This window comes from Halichoeres trimaculatus, unplaced genomic scaffold (assembly GCF_033239565.1).
Source record: "Halichoeres trimaculatus isolate MK-OKI-2021-1 unplaced genomic scaffold, fHalTri1.1 fHalTri1_scaffold_14, whole genome shotgun sequence".
In the NCBI taxonomy this organism is placed as follows: Eukaryota; Metazoa; Chordata; class Actinopteri; order Labriformes; family Labridae; genus Halichoeres; species Halichoeres trimaculatus.
Genome location: NW_027437192.1, coordinates 18,874,196 through 18,895,025, shown reverse-complemented (window position 1 = coordinate 18,895,025; position 20,830 = coordinate 18,874,196). Strand labels below are relative to the sequence as shown.

The following is a 20,830-nucleotide window of genomic DNA, read 5'->3' as shown; positions in this document are numbered from 1 at the left end:
GCAAAGTAATACAACCATTTATCGTGGTGAAAACTGCCCTGTCTCACAATGATAGAGAATCCTTTAAAAATTTCCAGGATCCATATAGTAATCCAGGTCACCTCCATAATTTTATTGCTTCTTCTTAATCCCATTTTGAACATTTCCTGAAAATTTCATGAAGATCCGTTGGTTAGTTTTTGAGTTGTGTTGTTCACAGACAAACAATCCAAAAAACATAACCTCATTGGCAGGGGTAATTATCTGCTGCTGTCTTGTACTTTTAATGAAACTATTTTTTTAATCAATTTTTCTAAAATACGCTGTTAAAAAGGGATGTGTTGTGCTGGCAAAGCAATATTTGTTTTATAAAAAATCTCAGAGACAAAGTTTCTTAGGAGGTTGATTTTATGTTTGCATTGCATTTATAACAACAGTTAACATACATGTTGAAGCATTTTTGTTACAAAACCACAACAACAAACATTGTGTCCTCTTCTTCAGGATGACTGCATGTGGCTTCGAGGTGACAACAGTGGCTGTGATCCGGATGTCTAGCCCTGAGCCACTCCTTCCCTGAGCTGCTGTGGAGCCGTCGCTTGCTGTTAGCATGTAATAGTGGATATTTCACCTGATAATGCTGCAAACCCGGCTGAAGACGATGAGGTCAGAAAATAGACTATTCTTAGCGTGACCTCCGTCATATTTTCCCCTATATCTGAAAACAAAATGTGTATAAATCAGCTCAAATCACAGAAGCAGAGTGTAACCTCTGGGATGAAGCTCACATTGGTAAATCTGTGCATTTGTCAGATAATGTGAGTCAGGGTGACACAATAGAATGCTGTTCTGCTATTTCTCTCCTTTTTTTTTTCTTTCTTTTTTTTTTGCTCCCGGTGTTTGGTGTGTGTCTGCGTCAGCGTCTCTGTAGAGAGAGGGAAGAAGTGTGTGTGCCTCTATATGTGTGTGTCTGTGCTCAGGTGGCTGATACCCTAGGTAAATCATTTCAGATCCATTTATTCAGAAGCCTGTGTGCAGACGACACCTGCACAACGCTGCCAAAGAAGTGCCACAATGTCAGCGACTTTGTTTGCAGCTCTGACCCCCATCTGTGTGTGTATGTGTGTGTGTGTGTGTGTGTGTGTGTGTGTGTGTGTGCAAACATGTTCACTCTGTCTGCTGATATTGTGTGTATCAGTCAAATGTCTTATTCAGGAGGAGAAATAACAGCAGGGGGAGATTTTCTTTCATTGGAACGGCTATGTTATTGCCGTGTTGCTTTCAATAAATCCTGCGTTAAATCTTGAATCCCTCTTGAGGACGAGCAGTTAATTTAATTACTCTAATGAACAAACTGACGCTAAAAAGGAAGATTCTTTGGTGCCTAAATAGCAAATTAATTTTTAAAGCACCCGAGATAAAATTAACTGTATTTTTAGTCGGGATGAATTTACATTTTTTGATATGACAGCTGTCTTAATCTGTGTTCAAAATGAGGCTCGTTTGCTTGTGTCATTTGCGCGCTGACAGTCAGTTGTGACAGTCGTAAAGTGTTCTTGAAAAAGCGCCCGACGTGGACACTCAAGGCAGCCAGACGAAAGATTTGCAGGGCTGTGATGTCTGCGTGTCAAATGACTTATCTCGCTAAGCATATGCCGCCACTTCAGAATCGTATACTTCAAAAAGCTGCTGCCTTGAAACGCGTCAAAACGGACTTTCTTATTCAACACATCAGTCATGTTGCCACCAGCAAAATGAGCGAGATGTCATTTGCACTCAACGAAAAAAAAAAAAAAGCTCCTGAAGACATTTAAAAGACACTCTTGATGACTGTTTCAATTTGGAGAGACTGTTAATGATATCGTCTCAGCTGGCTTCTTTTTTTTTTTCCTAGAGATACAAGTGAGTGACAAAGAGTACTTAGATGTGCACTTGAGCTAAAGCTTTGCCAATTATTAATTCGAATCCTGGAGACAATTAGCAAATCACCATCCAACAACCATTATCCAGCTGTTGCCCTGGATTTCTGTGTTTTTGAAGTGGAAGCAAATCTTCAGGTCAATTTAGCCTGCTGCTAATGACAAAACATGAAATAATGATCCTCTGTATCTTACTATCTCAGGTTTTTGAGCAGATAACAAAGCTTTCTTTGGTGTGATGATTTTAAAGTAGAATAACATTGACCTGTTAAATGAGAAAAAACAGCAAAAATATCTCCCAACTCTGCTTTTTCATTCAGTGTTCTTTTGTCTGAGCCCCCTATTTTACACCTCGACACACACATGCACAAACACACACACACACATCTGTGAGCTCCAAGCAAATATCCCCCTTGGTTTGCACTGTTCCCAGTGTTAGAGAGGGTTAAACTATTTCATTGCACTAATTGGCCCTTGTCATTCCTGACGTTTGGATAAACAGTGGAAAAAGAGGGAAAGCTGAGACAAATGATGGCTAATTAAACTGGGGCGTGTGTGTGTGTGTGTGGGAGTGGGAGTGTGTGTGGGGGTGTGTATGTGTGTGTATGTGTGTTGTACAGACGGAAACCAGCTGACAAGAAAACGGGAGTGACGAAACACCCAGCTTGACAAAAGCAACAACTACGTCTTGCGATGGAAACTTAATATGAAAAAAAAAGAGAGAAAAATCTCCTTCCTGCTTTCTTTGAAATCCTTAACTTCTCTCTAATTGGGTTTTTATTCAGCACTAACAAAAGACACACTTTTACTCTTACTGTTTCAGCCCAAACAAGTAGCTTTAGGCTTACTTTCCTGGTATTTTACCTTTTTTTGGTTACATTTTTGCTGTTTCCTTTACTGAGCAAGAGTTCATCTGAAACAAGGTAAAGGTGCCACAATAAATCTCTCTCTGTAGTTTCTTTGGTAGATCTGATATAAAAACTCATCTAAAAAAAGGCAGATAAAGAGAAAGTGAGGAAGAACAAACTCTTAAAAATGAGCTGAGGCATGTCTGAACTCTGACCTCCAGGGAACATTTGTTTTCAGAGGTAGCACGTCTTCCACACTGCATCATCCTTAAGGAGAAATCTTCCTCGCCATTTCTCTGCTACTCTCCTGCACCGTTTCACCTCATGTTACAGCCGGTCTGGCTGACCTCACATATGTGTTTGCACACAGAAACACACACACACACACACGCTTGCCTATGATCCCTCAAACTCTCCTTGCCCAGCCCCCACCCTGCCTCGCTTGCGTTTTGACCACTTGTCAGGGGATGTTTATGGGCCATTGTTTGTGGTGCTGATGATCATTGTCACTGGTTGATTCCATTACCCAGAGCTCTCTGATGGATGGGGCCCACCCTGACGTCCACTGATATGGGTGTCCTTGACCATTGGGGCAGACGCATAGAACGAAGGGGGCAGTGAGGAGTATAGTTGCATCGTCCATTCCTGTTTTTTTCTGTGGAGACAATGAATTCTACAAATTATATTAGAAATGCATTTCCCCAATCTGAACCTGGTTCTTTACCTCTACTTGAGTATTGGATGGTATCTCACACTCCTCATGCACTCATGTGAGAGAAAAGCCTGAATGTTATTATTTACAGGTTTTGACTGTACTCATACTGTACGTATGACTCTTTTTCTGATAAGCACAACACACTCAGGAAGTCTCACCCAACAGCATGAGAGAACCAAGAAACAAGTGATGGTAGCATTAGCATCAGTATGGCGTGCTTCCCCTTCTGACTTTCTGTCCCTGAAGAAGTGTGAAAGAACCATAGACAGTATAAAACATGGACGTAGTCTCGCCGACTTCACCCGTCTGTTTTTGAAACTGAAAATGAAGCACATCCGCTATAGCGGCCATATTGGTAGTGGCAAGGGCTTCGCCTACAGCCATAGGGCGCCGGCTGTCACGTGACCCTCAGCTGTGCCTCTTATTGGGGGAGCGTGCAATCTTAATATCCTCTGAACGGCCACGTTAGAAAAATATTCACCCCCGTATAGTGGGTGTCGGTAGTAAAATTAGCGACTCGGACAGGAGACGTTTTTTGAACCAGGCTGTAAACAGGTCAATTCCCGCTTTGAAAATGCCTTTTTTGGCTTGGTGTGTATGTGACTTCCACTACTTCCAGAGCCAGCCTCAAGCGAACACTCCAGAAACAGCAGATTTTAGCACTCTCATATTCTCAGACCGGAGGTTGCCGCTTGGAAAGAACTTTAAGTGTTTTCATGGAACTTTTTATTTTGTTGTTGTTAAGTTTAGTGTTCATCATCTTTTCATCTATAAAAAAGATCAGCTCAGAAATGTGTAAATGTGAAACTCATATATCATCAGCGCTTTGCTAGCTTGACTGGTCCTATTCTGTGTCAGCAGCACAAAACGGCCTCTGCTGCATAAAAAGCATACTTTTTTTTCTGAGGGGTTGGGTCATCTCATCTTTGCATTGTCTGGCATATTTGCTGATACTGAGGTACTTTCATACAAACAGTAAAGAAACATCCTTTAGATTTCATGGGAGACTGAGTTCCTGGTGAGTTTATAGAAAGACTAGAAGCCTGTGTCCCTGTATACATTGTTTTTTTTGTTTGTTTTTTTTACATTAGCAACACTTAAAACCTTAAATCCAGCTTTTAAAAGCTGACCCACAACTCTGCCGCTTCCCTTTTGAGTGACCATTAAGTCTGTTTTGACGTTTGCTTTACCTAATTGGCATTAACCATAAAAACCTAAAAAACAATTGGTATAATTAGACAATCAGACCGCAAGTGGATGCTCGATGAACTAAAGCATTGTTTACATATTTTCATACTGGAGGTTGCTGCTTTCTTTTACATCACTAACACTAACAGAATTGAAGACAGAGACAGGAGAAACTCATTGAAGTACAATTTTCACTCCAGAGCTCCTGCCGATGCTATGTAAAGAGATCTACAATCAAATTCAAACTGCTTTACTTATCACACCAACCGCCCCAGAATAGATGAATAAAGTTGTTTGAATTGAAATGTAGATATCTTAAATTGAAATGTAGATATCTTAAAAAAAAATTGAACTCAAGTTTTTTTCTCCTGTCACTGTCTTCAGATCTACTAGTTGGTGATGTAAAAAGAAGCAATAGCCTTAAGCATAAAAATATGAAACCAATGACAAGATGTTGAAAAACTGCAATTCATCGAGCGTCCACTTGAGGCTGGCTGCAGAGGCACCGTCCATCACATACACACCAAGACAAAAAAGCCAATTAATTTATTCAGTTTTGATAAAAAAAAATAACTGAAAGCCTGGTTAAAAAAAAATGATTTTTTTTTTTAATCTTTATCTTTGAAGATTAAATTTTGAGTTGTTCTTATTTGGTGGGGTTGTGTGTAAGAGTGATTGGTTGGTTAGCTGACTGCAGCTGCTAGCAAAGAGGCTTAAGGCCCACCCTAATGCCACATCTTGACCTCATCATTACTCAACCGAAGTTAAGTTGAGACAACTTTTTCAGTGCAGAGCCCACCAAGTATATGCTTCAAAACTCTGCTTTAAAAACAAATGGTTGATGTCATGGAGCCATTGTCCATGTATAATAAAGTCTATGTGTAAAAGTCACATTGATGCAGTGCCTCAAAAGTTGAATTACTTGCAGTTCAAAGAGTTGTGAGTACTGTAAGAAATAAAGCAGCTCACTCACAGGTTGTTTTAAGTGCTGAGAACACTGAAGTGGCATCAACTGCATTGGTGTTGTGTGGAAATAGGCCCTGTGCAAAAGGCATCTGTGGACACAGGCCATAATAATCCTAATCTATAACGTGATAATGCATGTGTTAAGGTTTTGTTAGGTGTAAGTTGACAGCTGTCCTTCAAAGTGATTACTTGCGTTCAATCACTTTACATTACCCCTAGTAATAAAGGAGTCAAATGGCTGTAGGAATGTGCAAGGGATGTTTAATCATGCTCCGTTAATCAAGTTTTGCATACTCTGATTACAAGCTTAATTCATGTAACAGATCTAAATGGTTAACATAATGGATCGTTGGTAATTAGTGTTGCTTTCCTCTAGTCTTAATCACATTTTTGCAGTGCATGTAAACACACTGAGGGGCTGCCTGCAGTCCGGCCTCCTGCAGTGCTCAAGTGTCACAACATTATTTGGAAATTTCTCCACCATCTCATTGAATTAGCACCCCTGCCTCAGCGAAACAGATGAGCTTGAAGTGAAAGAATCGTCCAGAAGTCTCACATCACGAGTAGACATCTGCAATTACTGATGAGAGACGATGTGTTGGGACTGAACTGGGACGAGGCCACGATGTAGTGTCAGTAAAAGATTGTCCATGGTGTTGTGTGACAGAGGATGAAGCAGCGTTGATAGCTAAAACATTTACAGCGTCTCTGGCTAACGTCATTTCTCACCGAGCCGTGGCATCATTGATCAGGATGATATCTGGTGGAGGGGGAACGTGTAGTTAAAGGCACATGTTTAACAAGCTCCTGCAGCTTTTTCCCAAAATTGTCACATAAAGACTTCCCATTATTACTGGAAACAGAGACAGAGTCGTTTTCTATCCCTCAGATCTGTCTTTTGTCAGCACAGATTACTTTTCTTGGGAAATAGCTTCCTTGGATCAGACAAAATGTTGTTCTCAGATAGAATCCAGGCCAGATGCTCCACTTTGAGGAAGAAATTAGCCCTATTTTGTTAAAATGTCCAAATGAAAGTTTCCATTTCTATTTTCATCAAGTCGCCTGTTTTTTCTTAGTTTCTTTAAGACCAACATGCAAAAATGTAAAATTCAGGAATACTAGAGCCACCAATAAAACTAACATTAATGGAGCTGCAATATGCAAAGCAATGCTAATTTTATGCATACTGTCAACCTACATAGTGGCTGTTCTACGTTCACTTTCAAAAGATATGACTGCAATTAGAAGACAATTGATTGAAATCATTTGCGTTTTATGATTCGGTTACTTTTGAGCGCTGACAGGGCGCCGTACAATTCAGTGACAGTATTTTTTTGTGCCGTGTGGAGATTAACTGCTATTACTGACCCTGATGCAAGGCAGCGGGTAATACATTTCAAACAAACTACTCACTATCTGGCTGATTTGCATATGGTGTGTCATTTACCATATTCCCTGATTACCTCGTGATTTATGCTTTCATATAATGCGCCAGGGCCTTTCAATATAGAACACCTTTACAGCAACTTAGCATGTCGCAGACGGAGAGAAATTGAAATGATAGTTTAAGGGCTGCAGAGAAAAAGAGAAGTCTTATCAGTTAAGACTTGCTTTTGTATGTAGGGTTTTTTTCTCTCTCTCCTTGGAAGGCAGGGGTGCAGTTGATGAATTCTTAAGCAGATCTGGCTGATAATTGTATTTCATAACTGTCACACAGAGAGGGACTGTCCGCTGAGAAGCTATTTGTGTCATGCATCTCTCTCTCTTTCTTTCTGTGCAGCCTCTTCAATAAAACTCAAATCACGACAGAGACTGTTAAGTCTACCTCCAAGATTATTAAATCCAAATGGAGAATTTACGGGTGACACTTCATAACAATTAATCTGAGATGCTTGATTAATAAACCCTCCCCCCTTACTCTCATTCTCTCTCACCCACCCCCCTCAACACGTCACTAAACTTGTCCTGTTTGAGTGGGATGAAGGAGGAGGGAAGAGACGTAAGGCTGGCAGGATGGCTGTCAGAGACGACATGAGTGTCATTCTTTTTGATTAATGGAGCATCGTGACCCCGCCCCAAACCCTCCTCTTCTCCCAGCATGCCCACTCTCACCTCTGCAAAGACCCCCCACCCTACCAAACACACAACCCCATAGCAGGTAAAAATAGATGGGTGTTAAGGTATTCTCTCCATTTGGATTCAAGCAAAAAAAAGGGAGAGGATGTAATGATTAGAAGCAAGTTAGAAATAAACGAGGAAAAGAGTCGGGGCATGAGTGAAAGAAAAAAATCAAGACCGAAATACGAATAGGGAAAAGTAGGAAAATAAAACTAGAAGAACCAGAAAAAGGCAAAGAAGATGCAAAAAGCCCAAAACATTAATGGGAAAATGATAGAAAGAAAGGAAGGTTTTTGGAGAATGTCACCTACGTAACCTTGTCACCATGTTAAGTCAGCTGTGATTAATTAGTTGAGTGAGAACGAGCAATTAGGTCAGGAGTTTGTGTGTGTGTGTGAGAAAGCACAAATCTGTGTGTGTGTGTGTGTGTGTGTGTGTGTGTGTGTGTGTGTGTGTGTGTGTGTGTGTGTGTGTGTGTGTGTGTGTGTGTGTGTGTGTGTCCACAGTATTTCCAAACAGTAGCCTTCAACACAAAAATATCATTTTGTTACTACCCTCTATGTAAGAAAAATAACAGTTCAACCTGAGAGGAGGACTAATAACGCAATATATGAAAGTGTCTTTTAGAATAAACGAGTAAAGAAACGTGTAAAACATTAATAAAAACATAAAAATAGCATTGGCAAAAAGAAATGTACAGTAAAATTGGGGGAAAGTAAGTTTTAGTTGAACAATATAACAATTTTAGATTAATCCTTTAATCTAAACCTAAGTATTTGCCATATTATTCTCACTATCACTCATAGTTTTGGTTACTCATTCGTGCGTAACGTGGATTTGCAAGGTGTATAAAGCTTGTGCTCCTCTGCATCATCTTCTCTGATGTCGCACAACTTCAGTTTCATTAATATTCAATTTTGAGCTAAAAACTTCTTTTCAAAGACAGACTGAGCTTCACCAATCATCTCAGATAAAGACATACCTGAGGTTTTCTTTTTTTATTACCTCCTCACATTCATCTTGAAGTGTCTTTAAATGATAGACACACAACCGGTTTAGTATACAGCTTGTATTCGAGTTCCATCTCAAATCTGAATTTATGTCAAAACAGGAACAGAGAAGTTGCCTTTTTCATCTGGTTTTGCTTGGTTTGCAAAAATATAACCAGTGTTTTCAAAAAAGGGCCCTGTGGTACATTACTCGCAGAAATGTGGTTGCAGGTTCCTTTGAAAACGTCTGAGGATAAGAAACCCTTAGACAAATCCTTGAACCAGTAACGGCTTACAAAAGATCATATTTAACAATGATGGCTATATATTTTCCTTTTTGCAATTAAAGAGTCCCTCTGTGTAATTTAATGCTTCTTTTCAAGTGTCGGCTCCCCCGAGACTTGGCCTGTAGCTACGCCATCGCTCTTGGTGATTATCATTAATGAATGTCGGCGAGGACCATCCCTCAATGTGACTAGGGAGGAAACACAAGCCCTAATTAAAGGTTCCTATTCATAAATACACGCCTCAAAGTACACGCATCGACATGCGCTGTGCACACAAGTCATTTTAATGTCACAAAAGCACCTTTTTAGAAGCAGTTTTGCCCTTAATGTACAGCACAGCTGCAGTGACAGATCTCTGCTGCTAAAGCCTGCAGCAAAGGATCTGTGCAGTTTAGGATCCGCAGATTTAAATTTAGGAATATAGCTTTGGATTACGACACGCTAATGTGACATGTTAGAGGACTGATGGCAAAATATCTCGACTTATAACTGCAGTTTCACCCCAAAACAGCGTACAATGATTCAGTTTTTGCATGTAATCCTCAAGAGACACAAAAGGTTAGGGAAAGCTCCTTGTGTGCATAAATATGTATTCCTCTACCCTAAGAATGGAAATATTTACAAAATTAAAACATTGAACAGATAACAGGATGTCACAAAAGGCGACGATAATCCTCATTGCTTGTGTTCTCTCGTAATTTTAATCATTTTAATTGCTCCAAACGCAGACTGACATCAGCTCTCGTAAACGCCAGCTACTCCACTGTCACGTCAGTTTCCCACACAAAGCTTTTGGTAATTGTTATGTGAAGAAGATCATGTTAACATTGAGGATAATATTGAGCCTGTCTTACTTTAATTTATTTTTCCACACAGTGGCTCAACGAGTCTTTTCTGGGAGGAAAAAGCATCTTGGTGAGACAAACATTTGGCTGCTTCTCTCTCCTCCTTAATGGCTGAAAAATGCTAATTGGGGAGCACGTGTCAGCGAAAACAAAAGGCAAAGGGAGGAGGAGAGGAAAGGAACGTGCGTGTCAGGGAGGCTGGTATTTTTGAGGCATGAAATATGTCACTTTATTTTGCCGAGTTAGGGAAGATATTAAGCAGGAATGCAGGAAATGTTGGAAAAAGTTAGCCTTTTTTTTGGTCTTTCATTGAGAGGAAAAAAATGTGTTTTGTCTTTCTGATGCGTTGTATGAACAATTATTTCACAGCTCATGTAAACATAGTGAAGTTTTCCCTCTCTTTTCAGCTTCTTGTTGCTATAAAATAACACCAGCTCCCTGGGAGACTCAAGTCCTTTAATAAACCTGCATCTGTCGCCGCTGCACAGCATTTCATCACATCCTTTGCCCAAACTGACAAATAAAAAAGAAACCCAGGTGGGGATTACAAACCTTTAATTGCATTGTCAAAACTACAGCAGCACTTTTTTTTCTTTAAAGTCTAAAGTAAATCTCTGAAATCCAAACCCCTCTCACTCTTTCCCTCTCCATACTCTTGGCATTTTAATTATGCGGTCTTATCTGTTAGATGTAGAGATATAGCTCATGTCAAAGTTAGAGCCTCTTCTTTATTAATTTCTTATGATATATTCTTATATTCAGCCTGTCAATGAGTGCGTGCAATCTGATAGGACCTATCATTGATTGAAGATTACTCCAGATTATGAAAAGAAGCATTATCCTAATCACACATATCGTACTTCTTTAAATGACTCAAAGGGAGAAGGATCTTTTTATTTCAGCCAAGCCAGTGATAAGTTTTGACACAGCAAACACTGAAGTATAGAAAAAGAAGAGGTCTGTCAAAAAGAGACGTTCAACACCACAGACCACTTACAGAAAATTTGTGGTGCTCGCACGCTGGAGGAGCTCGTACCTTTTGACACCAGAGGTTTACGGCAGCAAAATAGCTCATGTGGTTAGCCACAGGCCAAAATACGCAATGCAGCGTCAATAATTCATGAATGTTAAAAGTTAGGCATTAAATCCTCAGTTTATGTAATCATTACTTAAGTTGAGCTCTGTGCTCTATGCAAAATCTTTTTAGAGTAACTGGAATGTGGCAAATTCATCAAAAAACTGCAACTGATTCTTTCTATATTGATGGGTACAAAAACTCCTCTTTACAACAGAGAGGTCTTCCAACTGGCACTGCTTTTCAGCTTGTGTCAAACAAGGACAGAAAGCCACGACAGAGTGCGTGCTCTAGTTTGAAATAGGTCCACAATAGAAGGTTCCTGAAACAGGATTATGTGACAGTGAACAAAAAAAGAAGATATTAAGAACATACAAATAAATGTTAATAATGATCCAACATTAAAAAACAAAAGAATCAGTTGGATTTCAATAGCAATATGACTTAAACCTCAAGGAGCTAACCGGATTCAATTTTTTTTTCTTTTTTTTTAATTAACTGTTTTATGTTTGTAAGGTAGAAAACACCTAATGATAAACAAAGCTGAGACACATTTGCCATGGGGTAGAATAGAATAGAATAGAATAGAATGTACTTTATTAGAGGATCACATTAATAAGTGTATGATAGTCCATCACACTCCTGCTACTATTATCCTCATTTTTTTTTACATGCACATATAATTAATCTTTCTTGCTTGCTCTTAATCAAACTCATACCAGCATTTATCCTCCACCATATTTAGTTTTATTCATACAGGGATAACACAGTGGTAAGTGTTTTTGTAATGATTTAGTGTTCAAAGTTTAAGAACATGAACTTTGTCACCTTAAGTCACTCACCTTATTTGACTCCCGGGTGGACTCTGTATCAGTTTATCTTTTCTTCACATCTTTAAGTCAGACCTAGAAAAAAAAAGACAGAGACAAAGAAAAGTCAGTAGTAATGTATGTAAATATACTCGAGGACTACATGCATGGTGTCTGATCGAGGATTGTCACACAGAAGAGAAGGAAACAGGCTGACATGTCATCACGCTGTCACACTGCCTCAGTATGTGGGAGAGGGGCTTCATGTATACATGCTGGGGGCTGGGGGGGAAACAACTGTCTGTGTGTTCAGCTTTTGTCTTACATGAACGCGGACACGGGTGGTAGCAATATGGGGAATGTGACTACTGTAGCGAGCAATTTGGATCATAACATTGTGATCACACATGGCTGTAGCTTGAAAAATACAAACATATCAGAAGTAAATATAAAGACAAGACAAACACACATTAGGTGATTTTCAAAGAAAAGAAGAGATCTTAATACACTTTTATTCTTAAACAAAAATAGTAACTTTTTTTAATGTGAATGACTTTGTAGTAGTTGAGTTAAAGTGTATGAATGTACTTTGTTTATGTGGAGCTGTAATGAAGCAAAAAATGGCAACTCCACCTGCCTCTTGAGCCACATGTCCCCCCCTGCTGGTCCAGGATCAGATCCTGCATTAGTGTGTCATTGCTGTGCTCTTTGTGTGTGTGTGTGTATGTGTGTGTGTGTGTGAGAGAGAGAGAGAGAGAGAGAGAGAGAGAGAGAGTGACCCCTGCAAACCCACAATTTAGAAGAAAAAGAGATTTACTCTAAAATCAAGAGTCTGGTATAAATTTTAAAAGGTGGGTTAATTTTACTCTTGTCATTTGCCTTTTAATTTCACTCGGCTCTTTATTGCTTTTAAAAGAGATTGAAGGCGAAAAGATGAGATTTTATGTATAGATTAGCATCTTATTTTCTTTATGCCACTTAATGTGACTTACATTTTCTAGATTTGGTCAGAACAGTAAAAAAGTGTAACTACCTTTGGGTTGTGTAGCTATGGGTTTACATCCACAGTAATTCCAGGACTTTGGTCTGATAATCACTTTTATTTCAGAAATTACATTTTCTCTAAACACAGTCCTACACTGTCAAGTTATAAAAGATTAAGCACAAAGAAAACATTTCTTATTTGAAAATGTGCATTTCTTGTTTAACTAGTTTTCCAGTAAAAGTATTTTACAGTTAAAACTAAATGCTTTTAATCTAAATTGTTCTTTTGCAGTGTATATTTAAGAAGACTTTAGTTCTCCCGAGACAACTCATTAGTGAGCTGCAGCTCCTCCTGTCTGTCTGTCAGTCTGTTTGTCCTCGAGGATGAAAATATTAGTGACGTAAGTGGGCTCCATCAATCAGCGCGCGGGCCGCTCTGACAGACAGGGACAGACAGATGTTGGGGCGGTCCGTCGTCTTTCTTCCACCAAATAACAGGCGACCTCAGTCACCTTGTCTATGCGAGTATCAGTTTCTATAGACAGACAGGCAGTGGCTTTTAAAACACCAACCGAGCGGAGGAAAGCGTCAGTGCTGTGCTTCATTAGAAAAAGGACAGACGACATGTTCGTCGTTTGGTACCTGCTCTTTAAGAAAGTTGTTAAAGGGAAAAGCGAGAAACTCACCAAATCGAGTCAAACCAGGACGAACTCAGCGGTTGTCGAAAGTTTGTAATCCAATTTCATGTAGGTTGTGTTATCCAGGTTTAGCTAGACTTAAAAGACGAGGTTGTGGTCCTTTCCTGACCGAATCCAGGTCTCTCAGGTCTGTTTTACAAAAAAAAGGGGGGGTTGAGGAAAAACTTTCTCCTCCTCTCCTCTTCACTCTTCTCCCTGGCGATAAACGGATAGCCCATGTCATGTTGTCTGATTTGAGCTAACATTAGCCTAGCCGTGTTCCCTTTTATAAACACTTTATGCGGGATAATAGTTAGGATGGAGTGTAGGCTATTAATGGAGCCTCTGGTGGATTCAGAGCCCCTCCCCTTCAGCAGAAGCCTTCACTAAAAAGGTGTAACGAATCGATCTGCAGCCTCCTTTGTCCCGCTAAAGAGGTCACGGAAGAGATCCACATTTTAGCAAAGTTTGTAACAGAGCAAGGAGCTGAACCACACTGCACAGTCCTGCCCCCATAAACAAGCGAAACTCCCTTTTTTTTTTTTACCCCATTCACTTTATCCGGGAGTAAAACACTGGCAGATAGTGGAATATCAATAAGAAGTTAAATCATGGTAAAATTACGCCTCAGTCAAGAATGAATCCTGAGTGATGTGTTAGAGGATTATCCTTGTTATGGCTAATTGTAGACAGATCTTGTTAGAATTAATCCTCATGTATAGGATAAACAAAGACTATAGTGCATTTATTGATTTTGAGGATATTTTTTTCTTTTTGTTTCTGTGGTAATTACATGACAGAAAATAGGCTGGTGATGATGATAAAAATGTTTAGAATCCTTTTTGAGTGCTGCAACTACTAATCTACTGAAAAACTACCAAGCCTCGTTTTGATTCCTGGAGAAATCTCACTTTTCTTCTTCTTTCAGTCAACTTTGAAAGACTTCTCTCATTCTTATGTTGTTTTTTTCTTTTTTGTGACGAAGTTAACAAATCAGTGTATGTTCAAGAGCAGCTCGCGCCTCTCTCGCCTCGCGTGCGTGCAGTGACAGGAAGGCGTTGAAATGAAAGCCATCCCCGCGAACAATTAGAGCCGCAGATTGACAGGTGGGCTTTGACTGTCAGGGTGACGCTCGTGGAGGGGTGGAGTAAAGGAGAGGCCGGAAAGGCAGTTGGATGTGTCTGTCTATCAGTGGGAGCTGTCTGAACGCAACGCGCATCACCAAATGTGCGCACATTTCCACTGCGGAGAATATCCACGGACGTTTGTTTGCGCTCGATATTACCACCACTAATAACACATTTAAAGACACAACAAGGCTCAGGCTGCGGTTCAGAGGGCGGGCCTGCTCGATCTGTTTTGTGGGATGAGTTTGTGAGGAATTCGTCAAGTGTCCGTGTTGACAATTGGACGGACAACGCTTCTGTGAGTATTTCATAATCCGACGGGTGTTTGCGGGGATACTGCAGGGTGATTGGCACACACACAGCACCCAGGCTAACGTGTCACTCTCTTCTTTCTTTTCCCCTTCAGTTAAGACAGAAGCAAAAGGTTGGAGACCGCTGGAGCTTAAGGCACCTGGACAGGCGGAGGGAGAGACGCGACGGCGTAGTGTGGACTCCACAACAAGAGAAGGGAAGTGCAGCTCGGTTTTGTCTACTTTCGCTGCGAGTAGAGGTATGAAAAACCTAAAGAGGGGTGTGAATCTTTTTTGATGGAAGCTGTCCGCATCCCCTTCCACGAAAGACTGAGATCCGCACGGAGATTTCCTCGCTTTTCTCTCCACCCTGCTATGAGTTTCTACGATCGGCAGAAGTTCCCGGACGAGACGCGTTTGCTCTAAACCATTCGAGCCTCTCAATCTCAGCGGGACACAGCTGTAGTGAATATTTCAGATCAAACCTGAAAAAAAGACTGCTAAACCCCCGAGTGGGATCCACACTTTCCTTCTCCCATTCCGCTGAAGAAGTGAGGAAACGCTGCTGCGTCTGATTTCCTCCCCTCCTCGCACCGGTTTCCTCTCCAGCTCGGTCGCTTTATTTGATCTCTGCATGAAAAGTCAAGCGGAAAGTCCTGCAGCAGCATGCCGAGGAGAAAGCAGCAAGCACCGCGGCGGTCAGTAGGTAAGCCCCGGCACTTCAAACACACTCACACACACTCTCACACACTTTACTCTCCCTGCGATTTTAACATCCAGGAGTCAAATTCAGACAAGTAGAAGACAAGTTTTCCCTGTAATGTGAGGGCCTTAAACAAGGAGTACACAGCTCCAATGTGTATTTGGAGAATGTAAAGTTGATGCTATTCATAAGCGCAGTTACCCCATCACTCATAAGGCTTACACCAAGTTTATTTATGCACGTTTTTACTTGCAGCACTGTCTTTTACTCAGCTTTGCCTCCATGCCAATCTTGTCTGCGAAAAAAATGAATGCACCTCACTCCACACTTCAAAGCTGATCCCCTACTAGCATCCAAGTTCTGCAAAACAAAGCTCATCTTATCCCATTTAAACAGGCCGGCGTGTTTAATGTGTCGGTGCCAGTGAAAGAAAAAGAAAGAAAAGTGGCGTTTTTTGAGCCTGTGTTCCGCTCAGGGATTGCCATCCTTGATTTGATGCTTGATTGATCGCCTGTCATGCGACCGCCTTTGATCTATTCATTCCCGATAAACATCAGTAAATCATTCGCCACAGAGACACGCATGCGCGACGGCAGCTGGACTCCCTCAAAGGGAGTAACTTTTTGCCCCCGCCGAGGAGCAAAAGAAGACAAATTGAAAGAAAAGTTCTCAAGCGGGATAAATACTTTGCGATTAATACCCCAAGAGGGAGGGAACAAGAGAGGAGGAGGAAGAGGAGGGGTGCTGGGGCGTTGTGAGATCACAGAGAAGCATCTACAGAAAACAGTGCAGGGTGAAGCTGATGACTTAAAGCTTGTGACCTGACTTTAAGGGTCATTTATCAAAAGAAGGTAAAGTACAACCAAACCAAATTATACAATAAGAAATCAGAACGTACTCTCAGAAGAAAATACCTGAAAAAAATTATATAGTGAATGTTTTGGTACCTGAAGTTTACATTTTCAACTTTGTTAGAGACTAAAATTCTATTTTTTCTTTATTAGGAGCTTTCAGTAACATTTAATGTGATAACTTTGCGCTAAAACACAAATTTGATGTACACATTTGTGAGCATTAACATATACACTACACACCAAAAGTGTTACAGGTACCCAGTCCCATTTTAAAAGAATTGTCAGGGCCTCAGCAAAAGTAAATAATCCACATATTTTCCAAGAATTTTGGTTCCAGGATTCCCCTCTGCTCCTGACAGCCGTGCTCACATGTTGTGTCTAAGTTGACCAGACATGAACTGTTCAGAGAGAGGATCACATGTTTGTCTGAATCCATTTGATGTCCCTGAGAGATGCGTGTGATTGACATGCATTTTCAAAATGATGAGAGAGGGGGGGTTAAAAAAAAAGAAAAAAAAAAAAAGAGGAGCCCTTTGAAGTTTGTGCAGTAATGACCAAAGCCGAATAAAACAGCTGCAGAATGTTAAGCAGGCGGTTGGAAATGTGAGGTTAAGCAGACTTAATCAAGGTTGTGACAGAAAGACTTTGAACTCTGTGGGGCTGTAATTTCTAATTGACGCGAGGCTTTGGTGATGGATGGAGAGAAATGTGTTTGAAGAGCGAAAATGAATAGCGTCGGTTTTTATACCTCTGCCACAAATTATTGGTTACCCCCCCGAAAGAGGGTGTTAAAGGTGTTCCTTTTGCTGTTTTTATCCTGGTCGCCCAGCCGAGCTCCAAAGTGGCTCCTTTCTGGCTCAGCTTTTGAATATTGATTTAATTGTCTGTTTTTGTGACAGACACATACATCACAGGCAGTAATGGTTGATCCCAGCTTGGCAGGCTTTGTCTCTGCATTATTTCCAGTACATGACATATGGTCAATGCAGAAACTTAAACACTTCTACTGAAGTGCATTCACTTTAAAGCACCTACAAACATAAGATATTTTACTCCATGTTTCCACAACTGCAATTCGTCAGGAGTTGCACTAAAACAAATAATGAGAGAGATTCAGGGCTTCAATGGCTCTTTGTATGCCATTTCAAATGGGCTCTGTTTCATCAGTCACAGTGATGATTTTAGACCCTGTAATGGCGCTGCACCCTATCTACTTTATGACCAGTGACAATACATCAGTGTTGTTCATTTGGAACCCCATTACTGCATCTGTTAGTTTTGGCAGTTGACTTCAGTGCAGTGCAATTTGAGCTGCAGAGACTTTTGCTGCAGTCATTTGTCGTCATTTTTTATAGTCATGCTCTCACTGAAAGCAATAATGTGATGCTTTTTTTTTTTTTAACAGGATCCCAAGAGATCTTTGTAAGGTGAACCGTGCAGCAGGATAAAGTAATTATGATGTGCTTAAAATGTAAAGTATAAAAAGAAATAGGATTAAAAAAAGCGACTTCAAGGAAGTTTGGTTCTGCCATAAATGTTAAATTTTACTATTGTCACAAGACAAAAAAATTCAAAAGCAAACTGTAGTACCAATTTTGCACTGCCAATTTCACTTTGGAAATCAAAGTTATTGCTAAAATGAGGAGTTGATACTTGAGAAATATCATCAATAATCCGATAATGATAAAATCCATAATATTTTCAACAAGAAATACAGAAAATTCTCAGATCCTGTTTTTTTTTTCTGTCAAATCTGTCCTTTTTTGACTGCGAGTCATGAAAAACAAACAATTGCAAGACATCACACTAGAAAGTATTATGAAGACTTGAACAAAATTAATTGTTGTTTGTTTGAGATGCTGTTGTAAAAGTTGAAAAGTGTGCAATTGGCATATAGATCGACTTTAAAATTGTGAAATAAAAAGCTTGATAGTAACAACAGTAATCAGCAACCACTTTATTATTATTGTGCATCATATGATTCTTTTTGTAACATGAGCATTATAGTTAAAACAGCATCTGCTTTTAATATAACAAGGACATAGTTATTAGTTTGACTGGCAGATGTCAGATTTTGAACACAAGATAACAGCAGCTTTAGTTGTGTATTTGAGGTCACAGTTTTGATTGCTGTTGGAAAATTAATAGCCCTGCTGCACGTCTTCCTGTGCTGCTTTTACTTCACCAGCCACAATATCTTAAATCAAACACTGTCACTCTATGTAATGAATCTGTCAACTAATCATTCAACATGTCAGAGTGATTACAGTGCAACACTGTGTTAGATTTATTCCGCGGGAGTTTAAAAGGTCTGCATGCAGGAAAATATCATTTTTTATGACATTTCTTGGGTAACATTTAGTTTTATAGTTGGAGGGGAAGGCGGAGCGGTGTGTGGTGGACCAATCCAGAGAGAGATTGATCAGGACACCAGTGTAGTGGGCTAAGAAATGTTTACAGATGTACTCTTTAAGGTCTGAATGAGTGTTTAAATCACTGAATGATGTAAAGCTTTAGAAATATTTGTTTGTTTTTTTTGCTCTAACAGCAGTAGTACAGGTCGTGAAGGGTAAGAAGGGGACGTGTTACAGTTCAATCAAACATGAGTGTACACCTCCATAGCTAAGGACAGCAATTAGCTTTCCTTTCCTTTGTCTGCTTTCTTGATTGAAACGTTAGCAAACAAGCTAACCACTTACACATGCACGCTGCTAATTAAAAAGTTTAGCTCTCTAAACATAAATAAGGTTTCAGTGAGACACTATGAGTGCTCTCCATTTCTTAAAGATGTACGATTCTCCAGTAAATGAGCCTCAGAGCAACAGTGTAATGATCCGTCTGTGTAGCTTAGCTTGTTTAATTAAAGCACCTTGTAACGTGTCCGAATGAAGCTGAACTGATTGAACAGGATGCGCAGACAGAGCCGCTGACATCCCCTAAACACATCCCCCTTTACTGTCACTGCTACTGCTACCTCAGTGCTTAAAGGAGTCTCTTAATTATGACTCGAGGGGTGGGCGGGTGGGGGTTGAAGTTGAGCTTCCCTTCCTCTCGACGGCATCGTTAGCCACGGTCCCTAATTATCCAGGTAGAGCTGACGGATCAGTGACAGGGCCGTACAGATTAATGCTTACAAATTCAGCAAGGTGTCAAGTCTGCGAGCTGCTTTGATATAATCAACTTGGTGTTAGCCACTTCTCGTACACACAACCCCCTGCAGTTCCAGTGTAAACTCCAACAGAGACTGCTCTGAGTGTGACCACTGCTTTGCTAGCGCTTTGCTGGACACACCAAGTCTTATCATGAGGTTTTAAAATGTTTCAGTGAGAAGTTTTGTGAATTCAGTGCAGGTTGTTTTGAAAGACTAAAAAAAACAAATGTGAAGCTGTCATTTGAAGATTTTCTCAATATTTTCCCTCTGATTTGTCACGTAACAACTTTTTGGTGTGTTTGACAGAACAGGAACAAAGTTCTAAGCCACGTTTTGTTGTGTTTGTTACTCAGCATTGTATTTTCTCTGCAGGAAAATGTAGCTCACGGCATCTGTCAACTAAGGCAGCACCTCGGAAACTTGTGTTGGTTTTATCAGGATGCTTCTGATAAAGCATTTAATGACATTTGTCACGAGTTGAAGCTGCACTGTGGGGAGAAAAATAATTTATTTGAAGTCTGCAGATGAGAGCAGGGTAGGTTTGTGCGTGGATGTGTGTGTGTTGTAAGATGAGAAGACTTAGAGCAGCCCTGCCTGTGTGTGTGTGCGTGTGTGTGTGTCAATGTGGAATATTCAGATCCGGTGATAAGGCGGTGTATGTAAAGTGTCATTAACAGGTGACATTGACTGAAGGAGTCAGTGGATATATTTGCTCCCTCACACTCGGTTACACCCTCGTGTTCATTTGCATGTTGTGCGTCAGGAGGCCTTCAGGAAATCAAAGGCACACACACACTAACATGCACACTTGCACTACTACGCTCTCTGTCCTCATCTTGGTGGAGGTTAAGTGACAAATGAAGATCGATGACTACTCTTATGGAAAAGAGAGGGTCGGATTGAAAATATGTCTGAATTAAGCGCACCAGCTGGGTGTCAATGTAAAGGCATTCAGCTCTGCAGCTGCGAGGTGGAACTATCCCTGAGATTAGCCAGGTTTAGAGGGAGCAGGGATACCAGGATTTACACTCAAATTTAACAGAAGGAGCCTTTACAAAGAAGCAGACACAAGGTTGTATTCACAGAAATGAAAACCAACTAGCATCCTCTGAAAGTTAATCTGTCATTATTCATCCAAGCCACTGTTGAGTTTTTATGTTCTAGATTTAATGAAATTGCAAAAAAGGTGTTTAGAGGTATAAGTTTCCAACTTCTAAGCTTCCGAGAGCCAAAGATGTGCAGTGAACCTTGACGTTTGAGAAACAAGTATCAAATACTCATATGTAAGAGGCCCAAACTGATGTAG

At 40.4% G+C, this 20,830-nt stretch overlaps 1 protein-coding gene and 2 long non-coding RNA genes across 3 annotated transcripts in view; 2 read left to right on the top strand and 1 right to left on the bottom strand.

The window, feature by feature from the left end:
• LOC141802604 (uncharacterized) overlaps positions 1–547 on the top strand; it is a 126,690-nt gene extending 126,143 nt beyond the window's left edge. Inside the window, exon 3 of the long non-coding RNA XR_012599512.1 lies at positions 484–547. This is a non-coding gene — a long non-coding RNA (uncharacterized LOC141802604). The remainder of the gene's footprint in view (positions 1–483) is intronic.
• On the bottom strand, positions 398–14,127 carry LOC141802605 (uncharacterized). The gene is made up of 3 exons (XR_012599513.1): positions 13,409–14,127; positions 11,772–11,834; positions 398–3,401 (listed from the first exon to the last, which is right to left on the bottom strand). It is a non-coding gene; the product is annotated as an uncharacterized LOC141802605 (long non-coding RNA).
• A 296-nt stretch (positions 14,128–14,423) lies between these two features.
• The window catches only part of tshz1 (teashirt zinc finger homeobox 1), a 45,958-nt gene continuing 39,551 nt past the window's right edge, over positions 14,424–20,830 (top strand). Inside the window, exons 1-2 of the mRNA XM_074687106.1 lie at positions 14,424–14,824; positions 14,933–15,522. Of these exons, the coding sequence (XP_074543207.1) occupies positions 15,483–15,522 (40 nt within the window). The 5' untranslated portion in view covers positions 14,424–14,824; positions 14,933–15,482. The remainder of the gene's footprint in view (positions 14,825–14,932; positions 15,523–20,830) is intronic.